This window comes from Physeter macrocephalus, chromosome 14, assembly GCF_002837175.3.
Source record: "Physeter macrocephalus isolate SW-GA chromosome 14, ASM283717v5, whole genome shotgun sequence".
Lineage (NCBI taxonomy): Eukaryota > Metazoa > Chordata > Mammalia > Artiodactyla > Physeteridae > Physeter > Physeter macrocephalus.
In genome coordinates, this window is record NC_041227.1 from 43,063,019 (window position 1) to 43,076,837 (window position 13,819).

The window sequence follows — 13,819 nt, forward strand, 5'->3', positions numbered from 1 at the left end:
GTGTGCACCCAGCACAGCGCTGTATGTACCTTTAAAGCACATACACAGAAACAGAGTTCTGCTGTCTGCACTTCTTTTCCTGGAAGGAATCATTTAAAAACTGTTAACAGCGTTCACCTTTAAGGACAGAGATGAGGACAGGAAGAAACTTTCACTTTTCATTTCAATGTTTCTGTGCTGCTAGAATTTTCTAACGATGTACATATATTACTTTCATTCTTTTAACAAATCCAAGGGTTATTTGAGTGGTTACATGTCATTTTTTGTTTATTTTATTTTTGGTACTTTATTTTAAAAATTTATTCTTAAATTAAAAAATAATAAAAGTCAGGTACTAGTGCAAATTCCCTCTGGAGAGTGATTCTTTCTCAAATTATTCTACCCGACATGGTACTTTGTAACCTTATCATGAGTCCCCAGAACAGATCGACAGACATGCAGGGAGAACAAAAATGCAATCCTTAATGGGCTCTTTTGAAAAGTGTTTCAATTCTGAGTCCTTCCATCAACCATAAAAACGACTCCCCTGCCCTTTGTTAACAGCGAAAAAATAATCATCTCCAGACAGGTGAAGCAACACCAGGGCTGGGCTTCCAGCAGGCCAGTGGTGTCACCGCATGGGAGGGTGCATTTCACAGACAGGACACCAAGGCTTAGTGAAGTCACAGGCCTCCTCCCCACTGAATGGAACAGGGGTTTCACCTAAGCTCGCTGGGACTTTCCAGGGCCCGCAGCCTCCAGGGAGGAGGGAGAGCCCTGCGTATCCCTCAGGACGTGACAAAGCGTGCTGGCCCTCTGACCAGATGCTGTCCATCCTCCGTGAATGCGCCCTCAGCGCCGGCGACCCTTGAAGGCCCTCCTCCAGCCACACCACACGGGGAGCTGCGGGGGACAGACTTGGAAAGTGCCTCCTTTTGCAGGTGGCAGCCTCCATCCTTCCTGGACTGCGTTTTCCAGCTCTTCTCACCCCTGATCCCAGTCAGCCCATACACAGAGCAAGACGTGGCAGAGGAAAAAAAAGGATGACAGCAATGAGAGATGGAGTCTTCTCATTTCTTCGGAAAAGGTGAGGTGCCTTCTTCCTGGCCCAAGCCAGCCAGTCCTCCAGGCAGCAAGGATGGATGTGTGAGATGCTGTGGACGACTGAGCACGTCAAGCTCATCTAAATACTTTATTCCTGTTATCATTATGAGCAGCCTCTCTGCAGGAAATGCTGGCACGGAAGGCTTAGGACCCCAGGCTCAAAGTTTGAGCCCCAATCCTGGCTCTCTAATGAGATGGTATCACCCAGTTTCCACGTCCAAACCCTGTGAGCCGAAGCTTGCTGTATGTGGTCCAGAGAAATAAACTAGGTCTCTAACCCTTAATATTCCTGTTTATAAAATGGAACTTTTTGTATAAGCAAGAGACTTTGAAGACCTGGGAAGAAAAGCCTCTATATGAAAAAAAAAGCAGATACTCTTTTCATTAGTTTTGATGAATACCTCCAGCAGGTACTATTGCAGTGAGATGCAATGAAAATAATTTCCCCACCGGTTCCCTCCAAGCAGACAGCTCCACTTACAAGCAAAACCTTCAATTCGAAAATCTCTGCTGTCAGTTTTAGAAAAGCAAACAGTGGGAGGAAAAACAAAACAAGTAGCCAGAGACTCCTCTGCAGTGAGAAATCCCTAGGTTATTTGGTAGCCTGTGGTAGTTTTCTTTAGCTTTAGAATGTTAAAAAAATGTTCTGGGGAAGTCGTCCATTGTTCCTCACTGCCTTCTGCCCATTTTTTCCTCTAAGAATTAACTTCATTTTTGGATGGTTTCTGCATTCTGTCTATCTACCTCGAGTTTCCACGGACCATCCCTGAAAATGTTCCTCCCCTCTCATTTTCTCTTCCACCTCAACCTGGGTTACAAAGTGCTAAGGAGTAAACCAATAAAACAAATCCCTCTTTGCAGGATCTTAGTTCCCCCAACCAGGGATCGAACCCATGCCCCCTGAATTGGAAGCATGGGATCTTAACCACTGGACTGCCAGGGAAGTCCCAGAACAATTCCCTCTTAATAGTGTTTATGCTGGAAACCCAGGGGCTAAGTCAGTGAGACATACCTATACAACACTCCAGGCTGGACACAGACTCGCTCACCCTTACAAAGCACACATACAGACGCTTTCCTTTATTCAAAGGTAGCCACGGTTAACAGGTGATGTCAGACTCTCACCAGTGACATTTTTCTGACTACAGAGATTGCAGTTTTATGTCCAGGGTCCTGCCACCAGTGCTTCTGAACTTGGGAGCAGTGAACAGAGCTTGTGTCCTGCTCTAGAAGACACTTTCTGGATTTTTCTGACCCCCATCCCTTTGCAAACCAGAAGCCAGGTTGCACCTTTGTACCTGGAAGCAGTTTGTGGTTTAAATTAACAAATGTGCTGACCCCTGAATACCAAAAAACAGTGCTGATGCGTCTACCATATGCCAGATTCCCTCCTGTTGGGTGTGGAGGGGTAGGAGGGGGCACCTCCAGGGCACGCATGGTTTTCTAACTACAGAAAACACAGCGGCCCCAGTGCCCCTACTCAGCTCCTACCTCAGTCTTCTTTGGGGTGACATCATCTCAGAGGAAGCAAAGAGAAGCCCAGCCACTGGGCACTGAGAAAACATCCAAACAAGAATATTTCCAGATAATATCCTTGGGGTGGTGGGGTGGGGGAGAAGAAGGGACAGTTCACCGAGGTTTTGTTTGGGTTCATGGTTATAAAAATATGAAATAAAAGCTGTGGCTTCTCCATTTCCCAGGTTGGAGCCCCTCGGTGAGGCCTGGGGCCCCCGGAGGGGTGGAGGCTAAAGAGAGGAGGGCCTGTCGTGGAGACTGGTCTGGTGCTCTCGGCAAGGGGGTGAGGGTCCGGGCAGTGCCAATCAGGAGAGGCAGAGTCGTGACTTGTAAAGGCCAAGGAGAGAAGACTGCGGACCCGGCTGGACCACAGGAAAGGGAGCCCACGTAGACGGGGAGACGGAGGGAGGAAAGGAAGCGAGATAGAGGGGAAAATGAAGAGGGCGAAGGTGGGGAAGGAAAGGAGGCTGAGGAGGAAGGAGGGAGGAAGGGGAGGAAGAAGGGAAGCGAGGCAGAGCGGGAAAGAGGGAGAGAGGGGAAGGGAGAGAAAGGGAGGGAGGGGCGGTGCCAAACAGCCCGGGGAGAAGTAGGAAAAGACGCTGGAGGCCGGCTGGACGAGGGAGGCCACGTCAGAGAAAAGGTCGCGGCGACGAGGATGCAACAGTCTGAAGCCAAAGTTCAGAGAAGCCGAAAACCCCGGCCGATGGAGGAAGCGCGGCTGCCGGGCGCGGGGCCGGGCGAGGCCGGGGCTGATGGGCACTTCGGCCGCGGCGAGTCCTCGGGTCCGCTCCCCACTGCGCCCGCCGCTCCGCCGCCGCCTCCTGACTCGGGCTTGGGCTCGGCTCATGGCCGCGCGGCCCTAGGAGGTCGAGGCCGGGACGGGCAGTCCGTGTAAGCTCCCGAGGCCGTCGGGAGCCTTGCCGCCGGGGCTGGGCGGCTTCCGGTCGGCCACTGCGGGAGGAAGCACAGGGCGTGGGGTCACTGCCGGGAGCGGCGCCGAGCGGGAGACCCGGGGACCGCGATGCCCGGGAACACGGCCGACAGTGCAGGGTCCCGGGGAGAAGGGGCGGCGCGCGCTCCACATCTGGGGGCTGCAAGGAGGCAGCGAGACCGCGCTCCCCGGGGCCCTCGGCACCCACCCTTCGCGGCCCCGCGGGAGCCGCTCGCCCGCCCAGCCTGGGTCGCGGCCCTCCGCGCAGGGCCCGCCTGCAGACGCCCCGCGCCGCGGGCCCCGCGCCACTCAGTAAAGCGGGCGCCGGGCGCAGGGAGGCGCTCCCGAGCCAGGCAGCCACGGGCGGGGCGGTGGTCCGATCCCAGACTGGGGAGGAAGCGGGGAACTGAGATCCCCGCACCCCGCCTCCAGAGCCCCCACCCACCCCAGACCCAGCTGGCGCACCGGCCCAAGAGGCTGCCAGCGCGCCAGGTCACGGTCCTCAAAGCAGCTCAGGGCTCGCTATGGGCCGGGGGGGAATCGAGTGGGGGTGGGTCACCAAAATGCCCCGCGGGGAGGGCCCGGGGTGGCCAGGATCACCCCCGACGTGGGAGGCGGTCGTGCGTTAGGCGGGCGACAGACTTCGTTCTGCCCCCGAGGCCCGGGGATCCAGATGCGCTCATCACTGTGGGCACAGCACGTCCTGGGGCCTGAGGGCCTCCGGATTTAGTGACAGTGGACTTGCCATATTAGGCAGCATTCAGCGAGTTGCTCTATTATTTACGGTTTTGGGAAGGGGCCCAAGTATTGCTACTGGAAGCCAGAAAATTGACGCCACGATTGTGCAACCCCTGTTTTTCCCTTTCCCGACGCCCGGCCCCTCGGCTTCTCCTGCGCTAGAAAGCACAGGCTTATTTATACCTAAAAGCGCCTATTTTCAACTTTCTTTTCTCCTCCACACGTCCTCCTTTAAAGGGGGAGCTTGGGGACGCCTCAGTTTGGGGTGAGGGGGAGCTCCCGGCTGTTTCCTCCTGCAGCTGCCCTTGCCCCGGCTCTGGCGCACCGCCCCGGGGCCGCGCGGAGCCGGGCCCACACCTCCGCGCCAGGGGCGCGCGCGCACATCTGGTTTCGCAGAGGTGGCGAAGGGGTCTGAAGACCTTTCCAGGACCGACCCCTCGCTCTCCCTTGCCTCTCAGCTCTCTTTCCTAAACACAGTTGTGGCCGCTCAGCCGACGAAGTTTTCAGACCTTTTCATTCCACCCAGTACACACACTTGGAGGTGAGGGCCTGTTTAGAAAACAACTCCGGAGAAGGAGGTTTCTCAGCCAAGGGCCGGTTGCCTGAGAGACAAGCGAGAAAATGAACTCGTGAAAAATAAATACCCAGGAGACCAGAGACAGATTTCACTCCACTCTACGGGGGCGAGCCTGCTGCTGCGTTTGTAGCTCTTCCCCCGCCCCAGTCCCTCCCCATAGGACCCCTCCTCCCTTCCTTTCCCACCTGCAGGAATCTGGGAGACGGAGTGGGTACGTCGCGGGGCCCCCACGAAGGCTCGGGCCGGCGTTAGGCGCTCTGCAAGCTTATTTAATCTTAATGGGCAGGAATGGGGACAAGCTTTTTAAAAAATATTGGTACTTCCATTCCAGGGCCACTGGGACCCTGGGGTGGGGCGGGGCGGGGATGGGGGAGATGTCAGCGGAGTCCTGGAAAGGGGTCTCCCAAGGCTGTGTCAAAGGAGACCGAGGTTGGCGGCGGCGGGCTCTCCGGCCAGCGCTTGCGCCCTAGTGTTCCTGGCAAAGTTCGCTTTTAGGATCCTTCAAGAACTAATCCGGAGCAGGGGTGACTGGAACAAGCCGCGAGTTATCTCTAACAAATATAAAAGACACATTTTCTTTGAACCTATGCAATATCTTATAAATTTGATTTCCAAATCTTTAGTCTTTCCAAAACCCCGCTGGGAGGGACCTCAGAGCCGGGAGGTTTTGAGGTTTCTGAAAACACTCTGTCACCTGTCTGGAAGGGGAAGGGGAGGGAGATGGTCTTGTCTGGATAGGGGTCGGAATTCCTAGAACACGGGCGCCCCTCCACTTGTAGATGAAGTGGAACTTTCCTATGCTCTCAGGCCTTAAGAATTAAAGTTTCCTTTCACCGTCGGGAAATGTAAATCACACTTTCTTGCCTAAATAATAGGGAACCCAGACTCAACCCTCTACCGAGATAAAGTTAATAAATTGTAATGAATAATTTGACATCTGAGTAAGCTTATCGTAGGATAATAATGTTCATTTGCACCTGATGTGGAGGACATATTGAAATATATGTATATACATTTATAAAATATAATATATATTATTATGTGTATATTGTCCGTGTATGGACTAGATGATCAGAAGTATTTGTTTTATGCTGAGCATTCATGATATTAAACCGCTTTCAGTAAAGAAACTGTTTTCTTACCGAAGAAGTTCAAGAGATGCTATTCCTACTACTCTTACGAACAATTAATGATAGTAAATTGTCTTATGGGATAGTTTTCTTTGAAGATAATTTCTTAAGCAATGATTCGAAAATTAAAGGCAGTGATTCACACTACTTTGCTTTGTAATTCTTCAAAGACCACTTGTGGGTGGGGGCAATCTTTCAAGTCCATTTCTCTGCCAATGAGAAGAGTAAAAATCCATAACCCAAGTAGATATGCAGTTCTCATTATTTATATGTTCCTGTTCAAACACAAACATTTGTATGCCAGCTGGAGAAATCATTTTCAATGATCGACCTGATTTATTCGATGACCCTTTACCTGGATCTTTAAAGAACTGTCAGGATCAGAACATTGTTATTAATTTAACAATGAATGTAGCTAATTATTGCCGCAGATTTTGGAAATGGGTGGGATGTTTCATAATAGGAAGTGAAAATAATGGTTAAATGGACAGGAATGCCAGTGTCATTCAATGGCTCTGTATTTCTGAAAGGAAAGTATCTTCCAAAGAAAATTAGCCACCAGTGAGTACCTCCCGCCCATCAAATTAACTACCTAGAATTCAGAACTCTGTGTTTCACCTTTGGATTATTACCTACGTTTCATAATTTGTTTCTAAGGTAGCGCTTGAAATGCCCTGGGACAGAATGGCTCTGTTAGAAAAGGACCGCATCACTCTGAAGATAGTGAGTCCTTTTTCTAAGTCTTCCTGCTCCTTGGGGTCAGCCCAGGGGGAATCGTTTAAATTTGTGGATACACTTTTCTAAATCAAATGAACCCGCTTAGTTAAACGATTAGTCTAATAAGTATAATTTGGTAAATTCCATTTCAATTTCTAATTCAACAGATAACCTCAGGTGTCGAGAAAACGAGTAGGTCCGAGTCCAAGGACAAGGCTCTGAGCAAAACACTCCCTCTAAGACCCCTTATCTGTTCTTAAAGGGAAAGATCGAAGGAGCTCTGAGTCTCGACTTTTAAAATTCCCTTTACTTGGATTTTCCTGTAAATGAACAAGTGGAATTTTCCTATTATTTAAATTAAATTTAAAGCTTGAAGGAGTTCTAATTCTCAATATTTGTAAATTGATATCCCAGAATTTTTGTGCTCTAAAAAAGTGAAAAAAAATTTTTAACTTTTGTTCCTCCGCTTGACTGTGAATGATGGCATCTTAATCCTCTCTCTCTCTCACTTTCTGTCTCTCTCTCTCTCTTTCATAGATCACGCTATTACGTCTCAACGAAACTATGAAACTACTTGGAGATAAAGTTTTTGCCTGGGTATCACCAAAGAGGAAGCCCCTCCTTTCCTCTGCCTACCCAGTGCCACCTGCCCCCACTTCTGCCTGGGTGGGTATAAGGCAGATCAGCTGTAAAGACCCTTCGGGCATCTGGAACATCCCGGTGCCCCACGCAGCCCCCAGGTTCGTGCTCAGCCTCCTTTGCTGCTGAGGCCGAGAGCGCCCCCCCCTCCACCCCGGGGTGACTCCTGCCTTTTCCTAGAGGAGTTGAAGTTGCAAATTTCTGGCGCTCAGAACCTAAAAGCAGGCAGGTTGGAAATCGGCAAATCCAGTCATTCCTTTCACAGTGAGGAAAATGCAGAGTCAAGGGCCGGTGAGCTTTTCCCAAGTTATAGGAAAAACTAGAACCCACGGGTCAGTGTAAGAAAATGCCCCTCGCACTGTGGACTGTGGATTAAATACCTCAAATCTGTTAGTTGGCTTATCAGAGAGCAGATTTATGGAGGAGGAGGAGAAGAGTCTAAACTTAGAGACAGCATGATTGAAATGCTGTCTCCTTTCCCAAAGGATGTGTTGAAGATGAATGCAAGGGGAGAACAGAGCCTGCTTGGAAAAAAAACAAAACAAAACAAAAAAAAACTCGGACATGGAAGAAACAGATGGGCAGTGTGTGGAAGTTGTCCGGGCCAGGGCAGGTCCAACCCCACCTGCGGGGTTCAGGTGCCACAGCAGCTCCTCCACAGAAGCTACAGCTCCACAGGCCACAGGAAGGTGCCCCTGGAGGGTGCCTTCTTACACCCTTCTACGGACAGAGAAATGAGACCCAGGGAGGGGGTCTTCTTAATCCATACAAGTTAGGGGACAGTCCTGGGGCCTCTCTCAATCTCTGCCTGCCTTTCTGGGGACACGGCTTCTACCTATTAGAAATTAATCTGCTCCGGCTTAAAGTGTAACCCAGAGGAAGAATCTATGCCGGTACCCACTCCAGCCTCTCTGTCTCTCTGTCTCTGTCTCTGTCTGTCTCTCTCGTTTGCACCCTTCCTAATCCTCCAGCAGTCGTCTGAACCCCTCCCGCCGGCCCGCGCCCCTCACCTTCTCGGCTGGGATGCTTGAAGGTCACGGCTGCGGCAAGCTCCCCGCCGTGTACGGTGACGCCGGCCCCGGGGGGCGCCAGCGGGGGCCCCTGCGCCGGCGGCCACGGCGGGCCCGGGGCGAGGTAGCCGCCGGCCGGCGAGCTGTACACACCGTGCTGGTTGGAGGCCGGGTAGGCGCAGGCCGGGAGGAAGCCGCCCACCGCGGGGAGGCCGGAGGCCGACTGCGGGGGGAGAGAGAGCGACAGACCGTCGAAGCGGGCAATCCCGCCGGCTTCTCCAGCACCGGCAGTTACTGGGGTGGGGGTGTCCCCATTCTCCCTGCTGTCCCAACAATGGTTCCCCATGTGACGTCTGGCCTCTAAGTGTCCTGGCAAGGACTGTGGCAAAGTGATGTCCACTCAAATTGTTAGAAATAATAACAAAAGGTGAAGGGGGTCATGATATTCACCATCCGGGACTTAGAGAAAGGGAGTCCCTCCTCAACCTTTTGTGTTAACGCGTCCCAGGTTTTTTAGCAAAAGTGTCTTGGCAAAAGGCAAGTCAATCCCCTCCTAGGAAAGGAGAGAAATATGCCCGCAGACCAGACCTCAACCTTCAGCCCAACTCGCCTCCCCCGGGGGTGGAGGGGGTCTCTTCTCTTTCTCCCTACCCCCCTACCTCTCCCTCTCCCCTGATTAAGGACACCTCCTTCCCCGCGCTCAGTTACCTGCGTGTATTTAATGTCCGCCTCCAAGGCAGGTTTCTCGAGCCCGTTCACGGCTGGGCTGGCGGGGAAGGCCGTGCGGTTCACGCCGGCCCAGTCTTCCATCTTCGGGGAGTAGGCGGCGCCTTCGCTCCCCGCCAGGGCCCCTGCGGGGACACAGGAGGATTAGAAGAGGCATCTGAGTCCGCGCTGGGCACACGGGCAGCCCTCCGGCCCGGACATCTACACACGTGCCTACAAGCGCCCAGCCCGGATCCGAAGGCACGACCCAGGCTCCTCTGAACACCCGGCGGCAGATGCTCAGGGCAGCGGGGACTCCAGATTTCGCTGTTGCTCCCAGCGGGGCAGAGAGAGGGTGGTGGGGACCTGCCCCTCGCTCCTCCCAGCTCTCGCCCCGCTTCCCACGAAACAGGAGGTTTCTGGCAGGGAGAGGCTGACGGCCAGGTCTGGGCGCCCTCCGCCCAGGTGGCTTTTCCACTTTCCAGAGACCGTGCCCCAAAAGGTCCAAGTTCGAATCCACAGCAGGCTCAAGAGAATTATATGGGCTTCTTAATGTCTCAATAAGCGTCTGGAGGGCTGGAAGCCGTTTCTACGCACAACTCCCTCCAGAGACATCCCGGGCCTCCGGGCATCAACCCAGCCACCCGTGAGCGTCCCCGGCACAGGTCTGCTCCTCGCGCACGTGTGTGTGCAGGAAACCGAGAGAAAGCTCCAGATCTGAGCTCAGGCCTGGAGAGGTCACCTCCCCGCTAGCTCCCCACCGGAAGCTCCATGGGAAGCTTTGTCCCAAGCCTGCGGCTCAGGCTGGGTTTGAGCCACAAGGAGAAATGAAGCCTGTGCACGGCCTGGAGGCGCAGCCCACAGCCGCTGGAGCTAAGCCTTCAGTTTCTTTCCGGACGCCCCTCCTGTCTCTTGGGCTAAGGCGAATTTTGCCTCTTATGCTCCTGCTGAGTCTGTGCACCTAAGAACACACCATTCTCTGGCCGGCTGCTGGGGGCAGGGGACAGTCCAAAGAGACTACGGACCCGGTCCCGGCCCCCACCCATTCTTCCGAGCCCCTCACCAAAACTGCCCCAGCCTTCTCCCCTCTCCCCATCCCCTCCCTCCACACCCAGAGATTGCAGGCCAAGGGCAAATCTGTGGGAGCTTTCACCCTGAGGATGGCTGCAGCCTGCAGGCGCCTGTCACCCGCCAGGCCACGGGGCCTGCTGGAGATTCAGGCCACTCAGCAAGACCGGCCAGCCAGACCCTTCTCCTTTTACTCAAAGAGCCTTTGGGTCTGGGAGGGACAGAGCCCTTTGGGGAATGATGAGGGATCCCGAAAGATCGGGATCTTAAGAAAGGGTCGCAGAATTGACTTTGCGGTTTGTTTGGCTTAGATCTGGCGATAGGGGTTTGCATACTTTTTGCAAGAATGAAAAAGCGCAATTTCAAGCCTCCGAATTTGTGGTCGGTGATTGCTCTTCCATTTGGGAAATATTTTCCATATTTGTCATAAAAAGTTCAAGATGTCCGAGGACTCCCACAGAAGGCCCGGGACCCTCAGTCTCCCTGGCCAACCCGGAGCCCTCCCCTGAGCCAAAACCGGTTGGAGGAGGCCCGCGAGAGTGACCCCTCACCCGCATGCCTCCCCCCACCCCACCCCCGCTCCACTTCTGCCCCTTCCAGGAAGGCTACAGAAGCCGGGCGCCACTGACCTGTTTGCTCCATAAACGTACGGATGCCCAGGATATTGCTGACCGAGTGAGCCGAGGGCCATGAACGGGGGATGCTGACGTGGCCCGCTGTGCCCGGGACCCCGTGGTGGCTGCCCATCTTGGTGCCCGTGGGCGACACGGGGCTGGGGTAGGGATACTGGTAGATGTGGTTATAGGGCAGCGCCGGCTGCGGCGGCGGCTGCTTGCTCGCCTCGTACGGGCCGGGCTGAGCCAGGCTGCCAATCTTATTGCGCAGGATGCGGCTGATGGAACTCACAGAGGGCACGTTGTACTTGTCGCAGACGCCGTCGGCCAGCAGCCGGTCTCGGATCTCCCAGGCAAAGATGCCGGGGTCGCCCTGCTTGTAGTCCCGGATGTGCTTGACCACGTTGGGGGTAGTGACGCGGGGTTTGCTGCCCCCAATGGCCCCGGGCAGGATGGAGCCCGTCTCGTTGTAGCGCGCCAGGATCTTGCTCACGCAGCCGTGGGATACGCGAAGCTGCCGGCTGATGTCACAGGGTCGGATGCCCAGCTGCGCCAGCTCCACGATGCGCAGGCGGATGGCGTTGGGCAGGGGGCGGCCGTTGACGAACACGCCGCCCAGCTGGTTCACCTCGCCGTACGTCTGCTCTGCGGACGCGCCCGACGAGAGTGAGGGGAGGGGAAAGAACACCGGCGGGTTAGCCGAGGGTGGCCGCGCAGGGACAGGGGCTGCACCCGGGGCACCTCTGAAGGTGACCGGCGGGTCCTCGGAATCCGAGCAAACGGACCCGGTCCGGTCCCGGGAGTTGGCACGCGCGCAGGGACCACGGAGGGGGGAGCCGCGCGCTTCAGCCCTCCGTGCCCTTTCGCGACTTCCGACGCGTCTACTTGGGACATCCCCTCCCGCGACACGCCGAGCGCCCCCCACCCACGCCCGGGGCTGGGGGCGTGCGGAGAACACGGCCAGTCCGGGACCCGGGACCTGGTCTCCCGGGGACCGCGGGCGCGAGGGAAGGGAGGCGCCGGGACACCCCCCGCCTCGTCCGCCCGCCCCTTACCCATGGCGCGCGGGCCGGCCGGCTGCCTGGCGCCGAGGCGGCCGGGGCTGGGCCCGGCGCGGTCCGGGAGAGCTGGGGCGCCGCCGCCGCGGGAGAGGCATAGAGGGAGGGCGCGCGCGAGCCGAGAGCCGCGGCGGCCGGGCCGCGGGCTGGAAGAGCGCCGTGAGCCGCTGCCGAGCGCGCCGCCGCCCGCCGCCGCCGCCGCCCGCTCCCAGGACACTCTCCACGCCCGCGACCCCAGGCCTAGCGTGAACTTCATCCGATTGGGAGAAATTCGTCTGACCGGGAGGCTGCGGAGTGCGGGGATCAATTTGACGTGTCCTCCACGTCAATCTAGGCAGTCACGCCGGAGACGCGCGAGTTGGCAGCTCATTGGTTCCCGTCACTGCGCCCCGGCGCCCCCCTCCCCGCGCTGAAACTCTACCCCCTCCTTCTGTGCTCCCCCCTCGGCCCTCCTTCGGAACCCAGCCCCCTACACACACACACACACACACACACACACACACACACACACACACACAGCCCTAACCCCAGCCGGGCCTGGGACCTTCCACTTGCTCCGCTTCCCTCGAAGCCCCTTACCCCTCGGGTTTTGAGAATGATGGGCTAGTCATTTCAAATTGATGAGTACTTATTGGTACTAGTACTAGTTTGGGTTTTAGTTGTATCACTAACCTCCGCTGCCATTACTACTAAGATATCCGAGGATTAAAGTCGATTATGGCACGGTGGTCAGTGTGGGGCTACCTCTCCCGTCCCTCTCCCTGGGCAGAGTCAGGGGAAGAGCGGTGCCAGCGCCCCAACTCCGGGCGGGCGGGCAGCGTGCGGGTGTTGCAGTGAGAGCCCAGGGTAATGCAGGGCGCCTGGCCAGCCGGGTCCAAAGCATTTGCGATGGAGTGACTCCAGAGTGCCCCCACTTCTGGCCGACACCCCAATTTCGCTCTCAGAAAATCTTTACAATGTTTAACAGCTACCCACTCTTTGGGATAGTAGTGTGATTTCAGTGATGTGAGAGGGGGCACATTCTAGATTCTGTCTCCCTGTGGACAGGCCCACCCACTTGAACTCATTTCTCTCAGAGAGGTGACCCAGGACTCAGGTCGGAAAGAGATTCTGACCTGCTGCCCCCAGAACAGGGACCCTACACTGTCCGGACCCCAGGGGCGTCCTGGTGGCCTGCCAGAGGTCAAACGCTATAGCTCGTGCTCTAGGCCGTTCCAGTTCCTTGTCTTCCAAGTTGGAAGCCTGCATCTTTCCATGCTGGGGGGGCGTGGCCTCACCTTTCACCCAGCACCTGTGGCTTCCAAGGGGTCTTTGTTAAACCACTGAATGGTCCTTTCCCCTTCCTGTAAGTGGGGTTTGCACAGCCCTGAACTCTTTGGACTTAGAATTAACCATCAACACTTTTCTCTACTTCTATCCTGCATCAACATCGAGTTGTAGATTTCCCAGCCTGTGTCACTAACTGTGACAGTCCCAAAGGGAGCCTTGAAGTGGGGTTCAGGAGAGAGCAGGTGAAGGGAGAAAGCTCCTGGTTTTGACAGGAGAAGACTGGGACCTGGGAGTTCTGAGCTTGGGGCCAGTAATTGCAAAGGGCATTTAGCTGAATGTGTAGGAGCAGGAAGGGGGGCCTTGGAGGGAGCCTAGGAAAAGCCCTGGTTCCCGGGATTCCTGTATGCTCCCAGCTCTCCTCAGAAGGAAGGAAGAGTCCCCCACCGCCATCGCCCCAAAAGTCCAAGCGCTTGGGGGCTGGCAGAAAGCTGCACACATCTCCTGCACTGTGATGCTGCTGGAAGCACAGACAGACCCCACCAGCGCAGCAGGGAGTAGTGGAGACCAAGTCCCTGACTCCTTTCCCTCCTCTGCTCTCGGGAGGGAGTGCACAGGACCCAGCAGATAATTCCAAGAATTATCCTTGGAAAAAGAAAAACCGGGTTCAAAAGAAATGAGGACTCTCCCTTCCTGCAGCACAGAAAACATAGTGCAGCCTCGGGCTCCAGGGACTTCACAGAGGCCACAGGGACCGGTAGAGGTTAG

At 55.5% G+C, this 13,819-nt stretch overlaps 1 protein-coding gene across 1 annotated transcript; it reads right to left on the reverse strand.

Annotated features, from left to right (window-relative positions):
• Window positions 1-422: 422 nt before the first annotated feature.
• Window positions 423-13,504, reverse strand: PAX1 (paired box 1). Its single transcript, XM_024123557.2, has 6 exons — window positions 13,499-13,504; window positions 11,783-12,072; window positions 10,743-11,608; window positions 9,049-9,191; window positions 8,341-8,563; window positions 423-3,549 (listed from the first exon to the last, which is right to left on the reverse strand). Exons 1-6 carry the CDS (start codon window positions 13,502-13,504, stop codon window positions 3,458-3,460), a joined length of 1,620 nt encoding a protein of 539 aa, XP_023979325.1. The 3' UTR covers window positions 423-3,457.
• Between the last annotated feature and the right edge of the window lie 315 nt (window positions 13,505-13,819).